This window comes from Phycodurus eques, chromosome 14 (genome assembly GCF_024500275.1).
Source record: "Phycodurus eques isolate BA_2022a chromosome 14, UOR_Pequ_1.1, whole genome shotgun sequence".
Lineage (NCBI taxonomy): Eukaryota > Metazoa > Chordata > Actinopteri > Syngnathiformes > Syngnathidae > Phycodurus > Phycodurus eques.
Genome location: NC_084538.1, coordinates 15562821 through 15585406, shown reverse-complemented (window position 1 = coordinate 15585406; position 22586 = coordinate 15562821). Strand labels below are relative to the sequence as shown.

Genomic DNA, 22586 nt, shown 5'->3' with positions numbered 1-22586 from the left:
TCATTGTCAGTATTGGACAAATTCTTGAATAGCTAGAATGTTTCCGTCCACAACCATCAGTGGTTGGAATGTATAGTAAAAGTCAGAATAAGTATTTTTCCCCTCCACATTCAGGGTCAACCCGGACCAAAAGGAGATCGTGGAGACTCCGGCCTAGCTGGTCTGCAAGTAAGTATACCCCTTCCTTTTTGTGGTTAATGAACAAGAAGTAAGAGAGTATTCATGGAGAGAATTACTGCTACTGGAGCCTGGGTTCAGTTGACACGGCAAGAATGGAAACCACACATGAGTGGGAGGATTACCCTCCATCCTCAGGGACACCCACACTCTCAGTGGGGCGCGATGATTGACAAACGGGAGACCAGCGATGCAGTTACATTGTGAAGCGTGGACTCAGATTACCAAAGGGGAAAATGGGGAATGGAACATGTTCTTTTCCCAGCCTTGTAACTGAAGATAATACTGACTCTGTAAAAGTGTGTGTTTGAATTTTGAACGCTACATTTGGTACTTGTGATCATCTTGATGATATTGCTTTACTAGTCCAAAGCCATTTATTTAAGGTTGTTGGGGCGATTCTCACCATTCAACTGCAGAGACTATTTTTTTTTCAACTGCAGATCCTTTGTGGTTTTTATCACAGCATATAACATCGTTAATGTACTGTACATGTTCTTATGGATATCATGTGTCAACTGTCTAGAGTCTGAATTTAGTATGTTGACTTTAGCTTAATAAATGAGGAAATGCATGATTTTTGGTCGTTATAGTCCATTTAAGCAGAGAAATTTGGTAACTGCATGAAGAGGTTGTTCCCGTCATTGCACATCGATTGACTGTGTCTTCTTTTTTTCTCCCAGGGTCCTCCTGGACCGCGTGGTCCTCTGGGCTCTGTTGGACCAAGTGGCGCGCGGGTAAGGACCACCTCAACCTGCTTGGTTTGCACTTTTAGTGTAGTCACAAATGGATGCAACATTCACTTAATTGTTTTTGAAAGTTGATCACACACTTACTGAAGCCTCTGTGCTTACACAGCATGTTCCAACTTGTGTCAACAATAATATTCAAAGTGCTAATTGATACAAAAAGTAATGGAATAAAACAGACTGAAGACTGGAAGTAATATAAAGTCATAAGACTGATGTATTGCTTGGATAGAATCCTCCAGTGTGTTGTAGCCCATGCATGATTGTATGTTGTTTCTTCACAGGGGCCACCAGGAAAGGATGGACCATCTGGACCCAGAGGCCCGTCAGGGCCGATGGTAAGTGTGTGTTATGTGCTAAAAATCTTGACTGATGTACAACCATTGCTTTTCTGCTGTCATTTCTTCATGCTTCTGCTGCCATTATGATGTTGCATGCATCCTCCCATTTCGTTTCGCTGTGGTTAGGGGGTGTCTGAATGTAATTAATTCAACTCTGCTGAGGGCAGGCGTCATGCCAGCACGCAATAAATAAACAAACACAGTATATCTCGTGAGTGCTATTAGGAGAGGATGTTTGGAAATGAGTGAGTTTCCATCTCCGCTTTTGGGTTCCTGGCAACATGTGGCCTCTAATGCAATTGTTACCGTGTAGAACCCGGTTTAAATTAATTCATGCAACAGTTAACGTGGAATGGACTCAATACCAGAAGTGGGAGGTAAGTCACATATGTGCAAGCCTCAAGTCTCAACCTTAAGGTTTTAAGCGAGTTCCAAGTTACAGTTGCAAAACTCAAGCAAGTCGAGTCCCCACTAAATTTCAAGGAAGTCGATCACTTAGGTTGTGCAAGTCCTAAGTCAAGTCATACAATTTTGCTGAGTCACAAGTTATAGAATGTTTTTTCACTTATAATAACACAAAAATGTGTCATGTTTGCATGAATATTTACAGCTACCAATGCACTTAACAGTGTTACTGTGGGGATATGTATTAAAATATATATAGGAGTAAAACATACACATTTATATTCATGTGGGTGAATGGGTGAATTAGAAGCATTACCTTTTTCTATTTCGAACTTTGTAGGTTGTCGCTTTATGACGTTCAGCCCATTTACTTGCATTACATTATGGGCAGACCTGCCACATCAAATATGCTGGACGAGCGGACGTAACGAATGGTCCCAAACTTATCTCTGTATTGTTTAGCACTTTTTCTTCTCAATTAAACGCATAACTGACAGAAAGCGTATTTAAAGTTTCACCAGGGAACTAAACTGTGATGTAAACATAGCTTCCCTGCATCAGTGGGGTTTATAGTGACGGATAAAGTTAGATGTAGTAGTTGTTGTGTGTCTTGTCTTTGAGTTGCAAACCTTGCATTGTGGAGCATTTTCTTTTTGCATTCCTTCTTTTGTTAAAAATACAATCCTTAAATAGAATTGTAATGATCTTTGGAGCGCCTTCCTTAATCAAGTACCGTAGGTGTTTCGGTGGCCTCTGGACTCTGCATGACAAAGGATGCAGTGGCTTTCCAGATTTGTATGAATGACACATACACACACACACACACGCACACAAAATACTTTTCTTTATAAGAAAGCGCAACCCTGTTTTGTAAATGCTGATTTTTAACTATAAACAGAATGACTTTGTCAAGTCATGAAGTTTGAGATTTTCATAAATTTAAACTAAGTCACAAGTCGTACAATTGGTGACTTGAGTCTGACACAAGTCAGGTCATGTGACTTAAGTCCCCCACCGCTGCTTAATTCGGATAAGTTTACTGTTCTGCAATTAAAGATGAACTTTCATAATTGCGTCGTGAATTTGTTTGTCCCTCCAGGGAAATCCTGGCACTCCAGGTGTACCAGGAGTTACAGGAAAACCAGGAAAACCAGGGAACGCAGGACACCCAGTATGTGACAACGCTACAAACATGTCATACTGTATGCCGCAAATCGAAAGACAGCTTTTTAGCACATGACGTTAAAGTGTAACATTCCTCTGATTAACAGGGGCCTGTTGGCCTTAAAGGAGAAAAGGGCGAGCGGGTATGTATGCTTTCATTAAATCAGTCATTTCCCACCATCAATATCACATTGATTTAATCAAATTTTGTGTTTGCAGGGAGACTTTGCATCCCAAAACATGATGCGCTCCATTGCAAGACAAGTTTGCGAACAGCTTGTGAACAGTGAGCAAAACGTACTTTATCCTAATGTTTTCGACTTTGATCATCTCACGCTAACAAGTTTTGGTATTCGTTCCAGGTCAAATGAGCAGAATTGACCAGATGCTCAACCAGATTCCTTCTGGCTACCGTAGCAACAATCCAGGACCACCGGGCCCACCTGGCCCAAGCGGCAATCCGGGATCCCGTGGAGAGCCTGGACAAACCGGACGACCCGGCTTCCCAGGAGGTGCCGGTTTACCTGGAAGTCAAGGAGAAAGAGGTACTTAAGCCATTTTGCAAAGAATCGCTCCGTAAAAATTGAGTTTAAGCTCGTGTGATGGAATTAAATAACAACCTATCCGGTGCAGTCTGCACATGGTACAACTTAACTCTTTTTCCATATGTGACCTTTAAATTCCAACTCATTACAGGCTGTCTTTTTCCCACCAATATTTTATCATTAGGAATGATTTCTCTTATTGCTTATTTGTATAGGTTTGCCAGGTGAGAAGGGAGAGAGAGGATCTCCAGGCACTGGTATCAGAGGACAAAGAGGTTCAACTGGACCACCAGGTAAGACAGCTCCTTCCTCTCTCTTTAGTCTGACAATGGTCTTCATTGTTGAATCTTCTGCCCAATGAGGCAAACAACATAAGCATGTAGGTTCTCTGTTTATCATCTCTCCGTAGCAACTGCAGTCAGGCTGCTGCTGGTCAACTATAGTCCTGCGACTTTATGTTTACACTAAATCCCACTCGCACGGTGGCTGCATTTTTCTTTTCGTGGAGCTTTTGAACACATGGAATAGTCCCCTTTGTGAAATTAAAAGGGCTTACATAAAAAAGTCAACATTTTGTCCAAAAATACGTGAGTCGCAGGCACCTTCACTGGGCAGCTGCATCACATAAACTCTTTGAAAAACCCTTCTTTAAGATTTATGTGCATCGGGCTTCTCCAAATATCGTGCACACCTGCAATACTACATACCATAGCATGCATTTAAATGGAGCATTTTACTTGTCTATACAATTTGACGATTTCCAGATGTCAGTCATGGTGGTGATAACAGTTCTAGATTATTTGTGGAGTCACAATGTCTTCATTTTAATGCTACAAATAATCTAACACTGACATGAATTTGATAAATACTGAAGCTCATCACTTCTTAAGATTTCCTTTTGGTCAGAGGAAGACATTTGTAAACCATGTGTTCTGTTGAGTTCGGCCTCATAAGACCAAACGCTGACTGATGTGAGACACAACTGAAGACCTGTGGGAGGAAGTCCACTCTGATGACTCTATCCAATATGTGAGCGTGTGTGTGTGTGCGCGCGCACGTGCATGTGTGTGTTTGTAAGTGTGCATGAAGGAGAGAAAATCAGAATGTTGCACAATGAGCTTTCTTTGGTGGCTTCGTTGACAACACATGGGTTCACTTAAGGCAGAGAGAGCGAGGGGGAGAATTCCATGCTGAGTTCTCACTGTCTAGACAGATGGAGTTGGGGTGGGGTAGCTGGTGGCTAGTACCGGTACCTCCACAAAGCTCTACACAACTTCGTTTAGGGGGAGGGGGTGTCAAGTTTTACAATTGAGTAAGTGGAATTTTTGAAATCAGGGCAGCCAACCATTTCCACTCAATATTTATGAGTGATGTCATAAGGCTTTGTCTGCGCAACCTTCCAAAACACCCTCTCATCTTCTCGCCTCTCTTTTCAGGACCACAGGGAGAGTCGAGAACGGGACCCCCGGGTTCTACTGGCTCTTCCGGGCCTCGTGGGCCTCCAGGTCGTAATGGTAATCCCGGGGTGAGGGGACCACCAGGACCCCAAGGATACTGCGACTCCTCTCAGTGTGTTGGCATCCCTTACAACGGACAAGGATATCCAGGTAAACACGAAAATGTCGTGCTCGTGCATGCTACTACATGACATAGCACACTAATTACACGCAACCCAAGTGTACTACTTTTTATGATAACATTCAGAATCATGCATGTTCTGTGGTAGTGAAAAAAAAATAACGTGAGAAAACTGACCATTCACTAAACTCTATCCCTAAGTTACCATGCGCATAACAGTGGTAAAAAAAAGAGAAAACAAAATATTAAAAGAGTTATTACATTATTACCATACAGTAAATCCTCTAAGTTTGAACACAATCCTTTCTGGGATGCTGGTCAATGTCCAATTCATTTGCATTTTAAAACAATTTTAATAGGAAATAATGAAAATAGATCCAACCATCAGTAGGTAACAATTTTAAGTTGTAAAATAAGTTTCTACGGTTGTCATCACGCTTTTCCTTTCTGCTATCTCTGATACCGTTCAAAATCTTTGGTCAAATTCCAAATTGTACAACTTCAGGGCCATTCGACTTCACTGTTCTGTGAACAATGGGTCCATTCAATGATTTTGGACGGAGGTAGAAAATCATCGACTTCCCCACATGGAAAATAACTGGACTGCATCTTCATGATTGCCAACTTGGAATTCTTCAATTTGCTCTCACTTGAGCCCCCTGTGCAATATATAAGTCCAAAGCTTAAAAGACCAGCTGTGCCTGGCTATGGCTGGATTGGACAATATCTATTGTTTAGCGATTGGTCAATAGAGACTCACCACTTTCCACCACCTGCATTTGTTTGATGTTCCATTTAAGACATGCATGTAAATCACTCTAGCTAGCAGTGTATGATTCCTTGCATAGAGTATTGTAACATTGTTCCACAGAGACAACACACCCCATCTGAATATTTGCAGGTTTGGCATAGTAAATTCTCAGAGTCTACTATGCCGCTTTAATGTTTGAAGTCCTGTTTCTGAGATGTTTGCCCGTTTGTTACAGGGCATTAATAAAGGATAAGCACCATGGACATGACTAATGAACATTAAAACAAACATTACAAAAAGCCAAAAACCAGAATGGAAGTGGACTGGCACTAACATCATCTCACAAGCTATAAGCTACCATGATGGCAACCTGCTGGCCTGTTTGCATCTTGAACCACAAAACCGCTGGGAACACAAAAACAGAGACAGAGCATTCCTACCAAGGAAGGAGCATGTACAAACACCACCCAACACAACTACTAACAAAGAGGATTTCATAACTGTGTACATGTAGAGGTGAGACTGTAAATAAACTAATGTTGTGCTATGTAAATGATGTATGATCCCGGATACTTCACTAAATCCAAGATAACATCTGTACTGAGCTTGTGCATTATAACCGCCCCCCTCTAACTTACTTACACCGGCAATAACATCTGTTTACAAAGTGACCAGACCGAAGCATGTTCCATTTGTAATTTTAACCAACATCTTTTTATTTTGTATGTTGGACCAATTGGTGCTCAGTGTTGCTCTCTTGCCAGTTTAGTGTAGCGTGGTGGTGGTTTTTTTTTCTTTTTTTTTTACACTTTATTATGCAAGAACGTGAGCTAAGAATAAAGTCATAATATTGGGAGAAAGAAAGAAAAGTATTAAAAGTATTAATCATACAGGAATAAAGTTGTAATATAAAAACATGTTAAATTAGTTTATTCCTGTAATCATGACTTTTTCTGCTAAAATTATGACTGTTCTCACAAATTTGCAACATTTCTCTCACTTATTGAATTTTTCTGATAATATTTTGACTTTATTCTCATAGTATAATTTTTTGGGTGAAATTTCTTTTCTTTTCTGTGGGGCAAATACTCCTTTGTGTTGAAGCAAAACTTTAACACGGGGCATTGTAGACAAAAAAATTGTGCAATACCATTTGAAATTGCAGCACTTGTTTGATTTGGCCACATATTTTCTATAGCCAACAACTACCAGCCGGAACCGGAGGTAGCATCTTTACCTGTGGAGCCCGCTGGAGCAATTGAGACAATACAATCATCCGGTTACACGCGAAACCAGCGAAGAAAGCGATCGCTACCCAGAGGCGATACAGAGACACTAGCGTCATAGCTACCACAAGAGGTTCTTAGAGTGTAGTATTTACATAACTTTGATGATCCATTTATGTGAGGATAAGTGCTATTCAGAACATATGTATATATGGGTTTGATACCCATAGTTATTATAGTGAACATATCTTGTTTTGACATGAGAACTTAGCAATACAAGGTCACTCATCACACTTAGTGCTCCTTTAATGTCTGCTTGTACTATCTGACTTCAGTGTTGAATGTGCTTATCCTGTGAAAAAATGCAGAAAGGAAGTCAACCACCAGCTGTTGTTTTAGTCAGATTTTATGTAAAGCTGTCGTACGGATTAAAAAGGTCTTTAATTTTATCCCCTTATATAAAGGTTTGTTCTACCTTGTTTTGTACGGTCTATAAAACCAAATCATAGTCTGACTTGTAATGCACCAAATGTTTTTCAACAAATGTTTTTGTTTCTGTTACCAGATGTGTAATTTGCATGTTTGTGTTGTATAATTTACTGAGAATTAAGTCAGTGAGTGTAAATCAGAATATATTTGTGTTCTATCAATGCAGTTAGATTTGGATGCAAGACTATGGGACATAGAGTAGAATTGCTGTTCTCATGTTTTAACTGCACATATGTTGTGAATTCCCCACAGCCTTATTTTCTTATTTATTTCTGAAAAAAACAGAAGAGGCATTTTTCAATAAAACTACTGAAAATGTTGCTTTTGTGTCAGCTCATTTTTCTTCACTGTTGGAAAATGGGACCACAAATTCCTCTGGTCAGAGTTCTCTAATTTGAGTTGAATGATTTTGATTCTTTATTTTGAGTGACATAACATGTTCATTCCAGCTTTAAGAAAAATACTTTGTTTTGACAGCCGAAGACATATTCAGCCACCCCAAATGTCAGGTCATGTCACTGCAACTGGAAAAGAGAAGCAGGAGTGTGAACATAAATATTCCCAGCTTTTCTGATTTGCTTCACAGTCCTCAGAGCAGTTTTCAGTCTTTTTCACACAAAAAAAGCACCGATTTACATACATGGGGAAATCACTGGAATTTGATGGAGCTGATGCCTAACATGGAAAAAAAAAAAATGTTCTCAAATTATCCGTCTCATGGAGGGAATACGATATAATAAATAGAAACAGATGCAGTTCCTATGCAGATTAAAGCAGAATAAGCCTGAGTTGTGCGAGCGATAAAGAGTGGGTGTGAGATCCAGGTCGCCCCCAAAAAGAGTCAGCATTACTCACATTATTTTCTGATGAGGACATGAAACCTATTAGCAAAAACTTACTTACTTGTGAAAGTTTTAGTTAAATCAAATACAAAGCCTTTTTATTTCATGTTTAAAAGATCCTATTTAACATTGATTTTTACGCGGTTTGTCAAAAACAAGTTTCAGGACTGGTGTCACAAAAGAGATATTTCAAATCCAAGCTACAATGTTTGCCTTCGAGTAATCCCCCTTGGAGTCTGACGCACTTTCCCAGCATTCTCTGCCACGCCTTTAAGGATTCTTCCAGGAGCCTCTACAGCTCAATCATCATGGCCAGCTTGATGTCGTCCATGTCTTAGGGATGAGGGAAAAAAATCACACAGAACCAGTTCTGGTGAGTAGGCAGGTTCCTCCTTCATGGTGATGTTCTTCTCAGCCAGTAGCTGTCAGATGCTCAGGACAATGTGAGCAAGCGCGTTGTCATGGTAAAACAGACACGAGTTGTTCTGGCACAACTCTCACCTCTTGTCACGTACTGACCGAAGTAAACTCATCAGGATCTGTTTGTAGATGTGTGAGGAACAATAAAACATTTTACACAGCTCTTCCTGCTGGTCAGTGGCCACTGCTGTGGGATGGCATTCTGCTTAAAGTTTCTTATCCATGCGTCATTGGAAGATAACAATGGTGAATTTATGCTAAATTAGAGAAAGTTCATTTGAAAATCGTCAAGTCCAAATCTTCCCACTTTTAAATATTATCCCCTTTACCGGTTGGGAACCTATGAACTACACCTTTGTAGAAGGTTTTTTATTGCTGGTGGCTGGTATCTCTTGCAGGTATAGCACAGTGGGAACGTGTACAGCTGGTTCATATTAGACATAACGGGGGGAGGATGGGGGGGGGGGGGGGATCTGTCAAAACACTTGCTATACAAAGAATAGGCTGACATGAAAATGACAGTCGAGAAAAATTGACTGCCTTAGGGCTGTCGTCTGATGCCAATGCAGTATCTTGAATCAACATTGACGTAACCCAAACAGGCCTCCGAGGCAGACTATTTCTTAAATGCATGCAGGATTGACAACAAACTGACAAATTGGAGATGAGAGAGTGCAATGCCAAATCTACTACCGTGTGCTTGTGTAAAGTACGAAGCTGAGATGCACGCTTTCGACTTGAGGAAGATGTTTGATCCAGCTGAAAGTGTTAATGAAGACCGATTACAACGTATTGGGCCCAATCATCACCAACGCAAGAGGCCAACAATTACATTTCGTCCATCTACAGTATTTTCTCTTGTTTATCTAAGTTCGGCTATGGCTTCGCATTCTACCTGCTAGTTTTAACTCAGTGAAAGCAAAACCAGACCGGTGTCCTAGGTCTTACCCAAAGACACATCATGCCCGGAACACGTCCCTGTGAGCCTTCCATGGGTAGTAGATGTTTGAACTACTTCAATTGGCTCCTATTAAAAGGTTCCAACACATCCAAAGAATAACCAAATCAAACCATCCATCCATTTTCTATACTCCTTATCCTGTTCAGTATTGCAGGGAGTTGGAGCCTATCCAGGCTGACTTCGGGTGAAAGGCAGACCGCACTGTGGACTGGTCAGCAGTCAATCACGTGGCACATATACATCCAGACAACCATTCACACCATCATTGAGGTGGAACCAAACTAACGCTGACTGGATGGAAGTCAGATGAGGGAACTATTACACTGTCAGGGACACACCTAATCAATCAGTTCATGCACATTACCGATGACTGTGTGAAATACTGCTGGTTGGTCAGTCTGGCAACGGAAAACTCTGGAACATTGCTAAATTTTGCCATAATTTCATGCTAAAACGCCAACAAATACTCCTGTCTATTCTCCTTTTACTTCAAACCACAATAGCAAATAAATAATGCTGCGGTGTCTGAGCAATGCAATTCTAACATTCAGTCTGGAACACCAAACCACACACAAACGGGTTTCAGTCTCTGTGCACACACCAAATACTAGTTTGCAACTGAATGGTGATTGGTATAGAGTGCACCACACCTCTTGTTTGGCTCCTTCCATACTAAACCACCAGGTGTTTTTTCACACACACACACACACACATGCACACACACACATCACACACACACACACACACACACACACACACACACACATGCATGCACGCACTGACTAGCAGTGTATCAAATGGATTAATGGACAAGAAAGGCATTCAGGGGCCAGTTCCACAAAGTGCGTTTATACACAATTTCATGATGATAATGTAATAACGATGACTCAAAGTAAAACAATATAAATGAGACACGCTTAGCAAAGCTTATAGTGTTACATCATGAGACGTGTCCAATCAGGTTGATATGGTGAATGCATAACCACATGACGGCATTACAACAACTGGCCATTCCACTAATTGAGCTGATCCTACCTTTGTGTTTATGATCTCTTCCACTCTTCTATGAACACTCTTTGACAGAAACTCCATCCATCCATCCATTTTCTGAGCCGCTTCTCCTCACTAGGGTCGCGGGCGTGCTGGAGCCTATCCCAGCTATCATCGGGCAGGAGGCGGGGTACACCCTGAACGGGTTGCCAGCCAATCGCGGGGCACATACAAACAAACAACCATTCGCACTCACATCCACACCTACGGGCAATTTAGAGTCTCCAATTAATGCATGTATTTTGGGATGTGGGAGGAAACCGGAGTGCCCGGAGAAAACCCACGCAGGCACAGGGAGAACATGCAAACTCCACACAGGCGGGGCTGGGGATTGAACCCCGGTCCTCAGAACTGTGAGGCTGACGCTTTAACCAGTCGGCCACCGTGCCACCTCTGACAGAAACTCATTCAACCAAATTGATTAATAAAATTGTACAGATTGACAACCACTTTCAAAGAAATAATGGCTTTAAATTTCCCCAAAAATCCAACGTCGCCATACATGACGTCTTCAGGAAATCTTGCAAGACTCAGTGAGCATATAAACGATTAATTTATTAGTGCTTCATGTTTTTTCTTTGGATTTTAATGTAAATTTAGGAAATACGTCTGGAAACGGCGTTTAACATTTTAATCATTTTTATACGTCTGAATTTAATTAGGAATATTGAAATGTCACCTAAAACTGTAGTTCTGTTCCTGAAGTAAAATAAGAAGGCAGCAGTTGGAAATAATTATTTCTCTTGCCATTATTAGGAACATTTGCTTCTAAATCTGAACTTTTCCTTCCCATCCACTTATGCCATGTTTCCCTCGAAAGTAATTTTCTTCATTGGTGCTGCACTTTTGCTGATTTCTTTGTTGACAATCCAGCGTGCATCTGCGATAACTTAGTGGCGGGGCCAATCAATCGGTCTGCGGTTGGGTTGTCCCCTCGCAAACAGTAGACCACACGTCTCTTCCGCAACAGTGATGTCTGTTACGTTTTGAGAAGTGATTCACGGTTGAAAAATGGTCGGGATATGTTTAGGTTATTTGGGTCCTTTCAATGTGGCAACATCTCTTATGTTGGAGGCTGAAAGGCTGGAGGAACTAATGCACTGTTTGTTCCTTCCATGCAAAAGCTTTGTAACCTGCACGCAATGTTACTATGCTGGAAAAGAAGGGCGTATTTTTCCATCACACTGTTATGTGACCTCTTTAAAACGGGTAAAAGTGAATGTAAGAGGTGTGCACGGATAAAAGATATACTTTTTACATTCTATTGACAAACGATACACCTGGAGTAGTAGTGTAATAATACAATGATGTCATGTATTTTAGTGTTTGGCTTGCTATTTAATAAGGTTTTAGTGTATACTAACGGAGGGTTATTCCACAGTGTTTCAAGTAGTGGTAGATTCATATCATCTCTGTGATGTGACATACAGTACACACAGACACGTCCAAATATTAAAAAATTATCTACAGTAGTTTGATTAACTGTGTGGTAAAACCAAGTTAAAAGGCACTGCAACATATTTTATTACATTTTTTAAAAACTATTTACGATTCATTGCAACCATATAATCAAGATTTAATGTCAATTCTTCCACAGCATTTCAGGCCGATTTAAAACAATGCCAATAGTGAAGCAATAACAACTACAACAGCACACATCCTGTCATGTCAGACATACATTTAGTTGAGGTATTACAACCCAAAAGAAATAAAAGGGGACTGCATTTGCCATGCGTTCATATTTCAAATTTGATTCTAAAACATATCTCTGGCTGATATACTGCATACAGTATAGTTCGTATATTTTTAATGGGGCAGGCACTTGTAAGCATGTCTGCCTTACAGTTCTGAGGTTCAGTGTTCGAAACGCAGCGCCGACCGTTCTGTGCGGAGTTTGCACGTTCTACCCGTGCTTGCGTGGGTTTTCCCCGGCTTCCTCCCACTTTCCAAAAACATGAATGTTAGTCTTACTGAAGACCATAAATTGTCCGTAGGTGTTAACGTGAGTGCGAATAGTTGTCTGTCTATATTTGCCCTGTGTTTGTCTGGCGACCAGTGCAGCCGCCCTACGTCAGTTGCGATATGCTCCAGCTCACCCGTGACAATCACGAGGACAAAGCGCTATAGAAAATGGATGGATGGATTTCGTTTTTACCGCGTAAACTTGCAAATAGACACTCCAACACACATTTTCTGATCAGCTGCACAAGGCCAGTATAATACCCTATCCAAATATCAATGGACAAATTACAATGGGTTATGGGCTTCAAGTAAACAGTATATGATTGTACAAGGTTTGACTTCCCTGAAGCAACAACCCATTAAAGCAGATTGATTCCAGTCAAAACCACAGAAGGAATGTCCTCTTGAACATAAAGGGGAGTGGAATCGCCAGCGGGCAATATTTCAAGCTGAATACAGACAATACAGTAGGTTTCCATCCAGCCTGATGCCAAGAGCAACAGCAGAGAAGGACTCCCCTTTGAACGTGTCAGAAGGAGAGCCAACACTCCAGCTGACCTTGTGAAAAGAAAAACTACAAGCGGGTGTGAATTTTCCCTTTGTAAATAATGGGCAGTCATCAATTGTAATCCAATTCACTTTCATTCACAAGATGGCTTTTCTGCGTCTGTGTATGAAATGTGTGTGTGCCATGCTCAACAAAATACATTTATAGAATGATTTCCCCTTTTTAACCTTATTTCCAAAGGTATGTCAGGCCAGATCTGGAAAATCGGCCGCAATTGTAAATCAGACAAATAACAGGGCCAAAATCCAGCCATTAGAATCATGTTTGGTTCCAGTTCACATAACATTCACAGTTGCATTTTGGACAAAAGTTAAAAGCATTCGGTACCAATTTGACTGGAAAGTTTGTGTGATGAAACACAAACTTTCAAGATAGTTTGTGAGATATATAAACTTAATGTTATTATTTTTATCCACTGAAATATCCTAAAAGGGTTCGAAAACATCTTAAAAAGCAGCAGGGGTTCTACACAGACAGACAGAGATACGCCATAAAGGGACAGGGACTCCACTTCTGACAATCCTTACTGTTATATATTCATTTCCTTATGCTTTCTGCTGTCATTTTAACACCGGTCCCTGTCTTTGGTGCTTTCAGTTGCAGAGTTCACACTTGAGCAGTAGTGATCTGAACTGCAGCAGAGTTGGTTTAAGAGTCCTTGAAGAGGAAAAGTTGGTCCTGGTCCGAAAGAAATCACATCAGAGTTTGTTTTAAAGGTTCCGTTGCCAAAACAACTTTTTTTTTAGTATTTGGGATGTAATTTTGTCTCTATGGTGCCTCAGTAAACATGTGAAATATGAATTAAAATCACTCACGCATTCCTGAGTTCCAGACGTTTTTCTGCCGAGAGGCCTGAAATCAGGACATTCGAATTTCTCAAGCTTATCTACCTCACTAGCAAAGATCTCGCTTACTTCGCCGCTCCCAAGCCAGCGCTGTCAACATAACAAACGTGTGATCTCATAATTGAGTCTTCTACATAGAGACCACCAATCAGGGGGCGATCTTAGCCAAATATTGACAAAGTGGATACAAAAGTGGGTCAAACAGACAGTAAAGTATGTCAGAGGGGCCTTTTCTGGACGCTAGTATGACAAATCTAAAGAGCTTTTTTTTTTTTAAACGAAATTGACACTTTCATGTCCATGATAGAGAGTCACTCTATGGAGGTCTAAATATGGGACCTCTAAATGAACCAAACAACACATCGTTAAGTGTGTACCTTGACAGTACATACATTCTCATATTGTGTATGTACAGTACATTCAATAGTAAAGTGGCTTGTCCATGGTACCATCAATGTACTCACACTTGGATTTATTTTCAAAACATTGAACCTAATGTGGATGTAAACGTGAATTAATCACAATAAGATATTTTTTTCTGTTGAAGCCGCATGTGATTGGTCAAGATGTGTGGTGGCATTTGTGTCCACACTAAACAGAAGGGGGAAGGGGGAGGTTCTAAACATGCAGCACAGTGAGCACACAAACGAGCGCAACAGAGAGACAAGAGAGCACGAGATACCATTGCTTTCGTGAGAGACTATACACAGCTAAGGTGAAAAAATTAGCGTAAAAAAAATGAAGTAAAATCCTGTAGGGGGTGCCTCGGGAGTATGAACCCCCTGATACGAGCTGTTCGGTCCCTATACGATCGGAGTCAGAGTTTGGGCCGCATATCCGGCAGTAAGTCGAACTCGTTTCGGGTGAGGGTTGGACTCCGCCAAGGCTGCCCTTTGTCACCGATTCTGTTCATAGCTTATATGAACAGAATTTCAAGGCACAGCCGAGGCGTAGAGGGGGTCCGGTTTGGTGGCCTCAGTATTGCATCTCTGCTTTTTGCAGATGATGTGTTTCTGTTGGCTTCATCAAGCCATGATCTCCAACTCTCACTGGAGTGTGAAGCGGCTGGGATGAGAATCAGTACCTCCAAATCTGAGACCATGGTCCTCAGTCGGAAAAGCATGGTGTGCCCTCTCGAGGTCGGGGATGAGATCCCGCCCCAAGTGGAGGAGTTCAAGTATCTTGGGGTCTTGTTCACGAGTGAGGGAAGAATGGAACGGGAGATCGACAGGCGGATCGGCGCAGCGTCTGCAGTGATGCGGACTTTGTATCGATCCGTTGTGGTAAAGAAGGAGCTAAGCCGAAAGGCGAAGCTCTCAATTTACCGATCGATCTACGTTCCTACCCTCACCTATGGTCACGAGCTGTGGGTCGTGACCGAAAGAACAAGATCCCGGATACAAGCGGCCGCAATGAGTTTCCTCCGCAGAGTGTTCGGGCTCTCCCTTAGAGAGAGGGTGAGAAGCTCGGTCATCCGGGAGGATCTCAGAGTAGAGCCGCTGCTCCTCCACATCGTTAGGAGCCAGATGAGGTGACTTGGGCATCTGATTCGGATGCCTCCCGGACGCCTCCCTGGTGAAGTGTTCCGGGCACGTCCCACCGGGAGGAGACCCTGGGGACGACCCAGGACATGCTGGAGAGACTACGTCTTTCAGCAGGCCTGGGAACGCCTCGGGAATCCCCCCCGAAAGCGCTGGATGAAGTGGCTGGTGAGAGGGAAGTCTGGGCGTGCCTGCTAAAGCTACTGCCCCCGCGACCCGACCTCGGATAAGCAGTAGAAAACGGATGGATGGATGGACTTCATTTTATTTATAAGCGCCATTCAGGCCCTAAAGATCAGCGTGATGGCAAACGATATGGGAACTGTTAAAGTGAATAGGCAGTCCGGAATAGGCATGTCTTGAATTTGGTTTTGTATAGGGCTAATGAATCTTTGTTTCAGAGGTCAGGTGGTTCAAGGGCAGAGTGTGCAGACTTTGCAAAATAAAAAATTCAATTTCAGGCAGGCGCCACAAACAACGTGCTTGAGTTAGATGAGAAAAGGTTAAAACGTGCAAGTGCCGACTGCAACTGATGCTGCTTCTACAATAGTTCAACAATACACAAGAATTCTACACCTTCTTGATGGTCTTTTATGTTAGTATTTTACATTTTTTGTAGCAGTCTGAGTATGTGAATTAATAGAGCACTATACATAATGCCTATTCAATAGAAGGTATTTTTTTCTCTGTAACTAGCCCAGTGGGATGAATGATTGTACATTGAGCCTGGTATTGATAGTACAGACTGGAAACATCCATTCATCCATCCATTTCCTCATTAGGGTCACGGGTGTTTCCCAGCTGACTTCGGGTGGGAGGCGAGGTACACCCTGAACTGGTCGCCAGCCAAGCTAAACAAACTGGAAACAGTTTATAACAAGTTGCAACTGCCCAAAAAAAAAAAAAAATCTACCTTGACCCATTTGGTTTCTGTTTAACTTGGAATCCAGAAGATTTGACTTGCTTTGACAAAGAGAAGAAAATAACTGAAAGTTTACATTTTACAAATGAACCAATATTTTCTTGCTTTACCCCAAAGGTTTTGGAGATCAGTCAAAACCTGTGTCCAGCAGAGAGCTGACAAGCGCAAGCCCTGCCCCATCTGACCTTCAACCCCATCTTCCTCTCTACATCTTGGGTCGGATATGCTTTAAACTCTCGGAGGTTACTTGGTTGCTTCACAGCTCTGCCCTTTGCGACCGGAAATATCACATGAAGATCCCAGATGGAGATGATTGGTTTTTAGGGCGTCAGCTGAGATGGTGTATTTATTGTGAGATGAGGGTGGTCTCAGATGCTTTGTTTGTTAGGGTTCATGGGGCGAAGCCCACATAAACATGAAACAGTGGGTGAATATTATGGACAGGCGGTGGAATATGGAGTTACATCATCCCTTTGTCTTCGGGGCTTCTGCTTGCAGAAAACTCAAACGTTCGACATTATTTCTGTTAGTCATTTAACCACTTTATAATTATATACCTTCCCCTTGAGTGTGTTTTGAACTCACTTCAAACCTTATTTGAAACAATTCTCTCCAATTTTCAAAATAGACCATTTGCTTTAACTAGAAGTCAATTATTTCATTGGTTTTTCCAGTTTGCTGATACAGTATGTGTGTGTGTGTGTGTCTGTGTGTTGCTGCAAAGGACTTTTAGTTGGCTTTCACCAAACATATTGTACAGGAACATATCTGTCATGTGATCTTTCTCATCTCTCTTCAAGTTGTCTGTTAAATTGTAAAAGTGTCAACATATTGGCTAAAATGGAAGCCCTAAGTGTCTTGGTTCTGTTCAAGGTTCCTGACTTGGACTTCCAATTTTCCTTGTCTCTCGTGCCAAAGCGCTTGCTCATGTGGGGTTGTATTGGTTTTCTCTCTCCTATTCCAAATGCTTTGAGATAATGTTCAACATTAACTGGAGCTGCAGTATATACTGTACATACATTTACAAAAGGTGCAATTGGGCAACTGACCAAAATATTTGGGGAACTTCTGCCATCATGAAAGATCTCAGTAAATCTTACAAAATCCTGGCTTCCCTCATAAGAGCTCAATGCATCCAGGATCAAAGTATTAACCTTGCAAATGCATTTTGCTTTATCTTTGACTTTTTTTGCTACACTTACTCCAAAAGAAGGGACAACCTCGGCTGGGGGTGTTAAGAGAAGGAAACACGAGAAAAAAGAATATACACCAAAAGTTAAGTGAAGTACTTAAACTGTTAAAGAGTGCATTGTATGTTCAAACGTTACTTAGAATATAACCTGCACAGTTAATAAAGGCTTTATGATGGTGACATTGTGACCCCTTGAACGGATGATTTTCATTGTCTGTTGTGTAAGGGGAAAATTGTTGTTCCAAAATCCAAAGCAGTCATTGAATTGAATGTGATTGCTGAAGGTTTAAAGGTGTATGTAGTCATATTAAATATATAATACATTTGATAAAATGATCAAATCCTGAGATAAGACTGCAGCGACCTACTTTGGTAAACCCAAAAATATGAGTGTGCTTTTTTTTTCCTTATGAAAGCTCCAGACAACTGTTGTTTATTTTAACTGGCAGAGCATCATACGTTTATTTCACATCCACTAAAGCTAAAATAAGAAATGTCAAAAGGAAATTGCAGCTCGCTTATTCGTGAACGTGACATTTCTTCCTCTCCCATGCAACACGATTGCTTGTGGTATGTTCAACAACATTATAAATAAGGTAGTGTCCTATTATGTAATACAGATAAGCCACAGACATTTCAAAAGCAAGCTTAAAAAAAATAAATACAAAATTGGAGCAATGATGGGAAAGTAAAATTCGTTTATGATAACAATCATGCAATTTTAAATAATAGTTCATGCCAACAATCAGTCGAAAAAAAGGGGTTAACGTGCAGATTATTATTAAACTGTAAATCATAATGCAAGTCTTTGGCTCATCCAGAAAGTATATTTACTTTCATCCAGAGTGGAATATTTCCAATCAACAAAAAAAAAGACTGTGACTCAAATCCCAGCAGTGTCTGTGAATGTCCGTGAGAGGATGGGAAAAGTCAGCAGTTCTGGGAACGACAAGAGAGATGATTTGTGTGAACAATTTTAAAGTAATTTGCCAAAGCCAGATAGTTTTAACCTGCTCACATTGCTTGGACAAGCATTATTATAATAGTAATGCGTAGTCTTTTGAATGAGTAACTGTAATTTCATTACTTGTACGGAAATATTAACACGTTCGATTACTCGTTACTCAAAAAAGTGGTCATATTAGCAAGAATAAAATTGAATGTACTATTCACTCATGTCGCTAACATTACAAATAAACCCCTCAGTTCGAACGGAAATAAAACCAACAACGATAAACAAATAGTGCATAAATACCTCTCAGTTTATAGTGTCAATCAAAACTGACCATAGAGTATGCCTATGTCATGCATGAATTGCCCTTGAGGAAAGGTCACTTCAATGGTTGCATCAAAGGTTTGTCTGCAAAGTTAAAGTGGAAGAATCCGTGATTGGGCAGGAGCGGGAGTGAAGTTCATCTGGAGCGAACTGGAGCAGTAACTATGAAAACGGAGTCAACGGGAATCGACGGGAGTGGAAACCATGATGGGAGTGAAACCATGATGCATTTATATTCAATTTTATTTGTAATCAAATCAATATTTGAACATTTACGCTCAGCATCGAGCTAAACATTGCTAAACTATCCATCCATCCATTTTCTGAGGCGCTTATGCTCACAGGGGTCGTGGGTTGGAGCCTATCCCAGCTATCATCGGGCAGGAGGCGGGGTACACCCTGAACTGGTTGCCAGCCAATTGCAGGGCACATACAAACAAACAACCATTCACATTCACACCTACGGGCAATTTAGTCTCCAATTCATGCATGTTTTTGGGATGTGGGAGGAAACCGGAGTGCCTGGAGAAAACCCACACAGGCACAAGGAGAACATGCAAACTCCACACAGGCGGGGCCGGAGATTGAACCCCGGTCCTCAGAACTGTGAGGCAGATGCTCTAAACAGTCGTGCACCGTGCCACACATTGCTAAACTAAGGGACTAATATGGCTTTTATTAATAAACTTTGTTTTGGTTGCATTTTGGTAATTCAGCGTATTTATTATGGTGACTAAGTGCTGCATATCTTATACCGAGGAAGAAAAATGGAGCAGGATTGACTGGGAGTGAAAAGAAAAAAGGGGTGGGTGGGGGGATGGGTGGTTATAGGAGTGGGATTCTGTAAAGTTTCGGATCGGGATTGGTATCAATCTCTGTGGTATTTTTCTCATAAATTTGTGATCGGGTGGTATTTTTTTCAAAAACTCGGGATTGGGCAGCGATCTCTGTGGGAGTGGGAGTGAGCCGGAGTCAACATCCACTCCCGTGCTATCTGTTATATGTGCACCTGATTTATAAAAAAAAAAACTAATAACAATACTAGTAGCAGGCTTCCTAAATTAGATGATGGGATCAATAATCCAAGAAGACTGGTTGTTAATTCCGCCCATGCTGCTGCAGTTAACAAGTTAGAACAAGCCAAATGTATCATAGAAGCAGCAGTCATTCCCTGTGTCCCTGCCTGGACATTCCGAGGCTTTTTACAATTTTACACTGAAATCATTGTGGAGAGTCTCCATGGAACATGTTAGCTGAAGGTTACAGAACACACCGTTCATCATCACACATGTGCACACACAGTGGTGACTCAGACTTTCCATTATGTAATTCAAATTGCTGATGAAGTGCGTACGTGAAAATGATAAAGGTGTTTTTATGTGCGCATTCAGACACAACAGCTGAGTTATACCGTAAACTGACACGTTCCTCGCTCCCTTGAAACGCTCACTTGTGCGGGATGAGTAATTCCTCCTTCAGACTACGGGTGAGTCGGAGTGTTCAACATAACAAGTGATGAAGCCCGATGCTCTTCATTTGTGTGGGTGGGAAATTCCAAGCGGTTGATGTTGATTTCTGATGTTGCTCCTATCACTGATAGCTTTCACAGACCATCACTCAAGGCTCTGCTCCGTGCCGCGTCGTTTGATGGAAACCGGATGCCGGGCTTAGGTGTTTGCGTTCTTCCGTCTCCCGCCCTCCCCTCTACACCAAGGAGCAAACATCCAGCCCTCATCAAATACCATGCAGGGGAAGGAAGCACTTCTGTTTCCAATTTAAACAACTGACAATTGTAAAGCAAGGACAGCGAGCAGCACCAAGACGCAGAAGAGAAACAAAAGAGAAAAATTAACTGATGTCATTTACCAATCACATTCACGTTTGTTGCATTCCAGTGTCCACACTCCTCGTTAAACACATAAAGTACATCATCCCTTGACCAAATACAGAGTGAACACTTATACCGAAGCAGAGCATAATAACATGACTGTACTTGACTTCAACGAGCGCAATTAGGGCTGACACATCTTTCTTTAATGGCGTCCTAAATCTTGTGAAGAATGTGTTTTAATGGCCTTCTGCTCGATTTGCAGTTTAGGTTAGACAGAAACACAGGCCAGATGCAGCGCCAGAGGACTAGTGCCCACTTCATCTGCAGATATGGAAATAATTAACTGTCAAGATGTCTCACGTGACAACAAATTACAAAGACTTAAAAACCATACGAGTGAATGTTGATAGATGCTGTTGTCAAGCTCAACGAAATTAATTGAGGACATCAAAGTATGCAACAATTCCTAGATACAATGCAAATATGCCCTCGAGGGGCTGTAACTAGTATGAATGATGATTAAAAAAAACAATCACATTGATTGCTGAGATATGACCCCTTTCTACTACTACCTACCGCATAGCAGAGATGTGGACTCGAGTCATTTCTGAGCCGCTTCTCCTCACGAGGGTCGCGGGCGTGCTGGAGCCCATCCCAGCTATCTTCGGACGAGAGGCGGGGTACACCCTGAACTGGTTGCCAGCCAATCGCAGGGCACTTAGAAACAAACAGCCATTCGCACTCACATTCACACCTACAGGCAATTTAGAGTCTCCAATTAATGTATGTTTTTGGGATGTGTGAGGAAACCGGAATGCCCGTAGAAAACCCACGCAGGCACGGGGAGAACATGCAAACTCCACACAGGCGGGACCGTAGATTGAACCCTGGTCCTCAGAACTGTGAGGCTGACGCTCTAACCAGTCGTCCACCGTGCACTGTTTTATTAAAAAAAAAAAGAAAATGCTACAAGGTACTCTAAAGTACCTGGGCAGCTAGCGTTCCAGGCGTGCAGAGCCGATACCATGAGTGACGTTCTATATGTTGACTGCAAAAATATACATCAGATTGTAAATTGAATTTCCGTTGAGGCATTTTAATATGTACTGTATGATACGGTCAAAATCTCAGTCAAATGAAACACTGCTGGTTGCGCTGCTGCTGGTCGAGCAGTGTAATATTTGAAGGTGTCAGGCCCAATAATGTGAGGAATAAACAAGCCGCCTAACCTAATCTTACCATCCTGATGTTGCTCCACAGTTTGCAACGGTCTATTTTTTTGATCCTATAGATTAAATGTGTCTCCTTCCCTACAAAACATTGTTTTGTACTGTTTTGAAGTGGGAAAACGGACCACCAGTATTGTTCTTCGATATCATGAGCACAGCAGTGCTTTTCTAGCCACAATCTTACCTTCTTGAGGAATGAGTAATATTTCACAATAAATGAGATTGAACAGAACAAAACAATAGCTCATGCTTCCTCAATGAGCTGCATATTTTGTTGCTGACTTGGAATCCTTTGAGATACTCTGACGCATAATATACCATTAAAAACAAAACAGCCATCCATCTAACCGTGCTACTAATCACTTGGTGTAAATATAATGTTCAACTTTGACTTCCCTTTTAACAGTACTGAATATTTGAGATTTGATTTATATTCCCCTTTGAAAGAAATGTAATGGGAGGTTCAACATGTGGACCTTGTACTCATCTGCCATTTATTCTGTGGTTTGGTGGTTCTTCAGT

At 41.5% G+C, this 22586-nt stretch overlaps 1 protein-coding gene across 1 annotated transcript in view; it reads left to right on the top strand.

The window, feature by feature from the left end:
- LOC133413208 (collagen alpha-1(XII) chain-like) overlaps window positions 1-7745 on the top strand; it is a 54823-nt gene extending 47078 nt beyond the window's left edge. Inside the window, 10 exon segments of the mRNA XM_061697259.1 lie at window positions 115-168; window positions 861-914; window positions 1211-1264; window positions 2772-2843; window positions 2944-2979; window positions 3056-3122; window positions 3199-3381; window positions 3597-3674; window positions 4818-4988; window positions 6909-7745. Coding sequence (XP_061553243.1) covers window positions 115-168; window positions 861-914; window positions 1211-1264; window positions 2772-2843; window positions 2944-2979; window positions 3056-3122; window positions 3199-3381; window positions 3597-3674; window positions 4818-4988; window positions 6909-7057 — 918 coding nt within the window. The 3' untranslated portion in view covers window positions 7058-7745.
- The last annotated feature ends 14841 nt before the right edge of the window (window positions 7746-22586 follow it).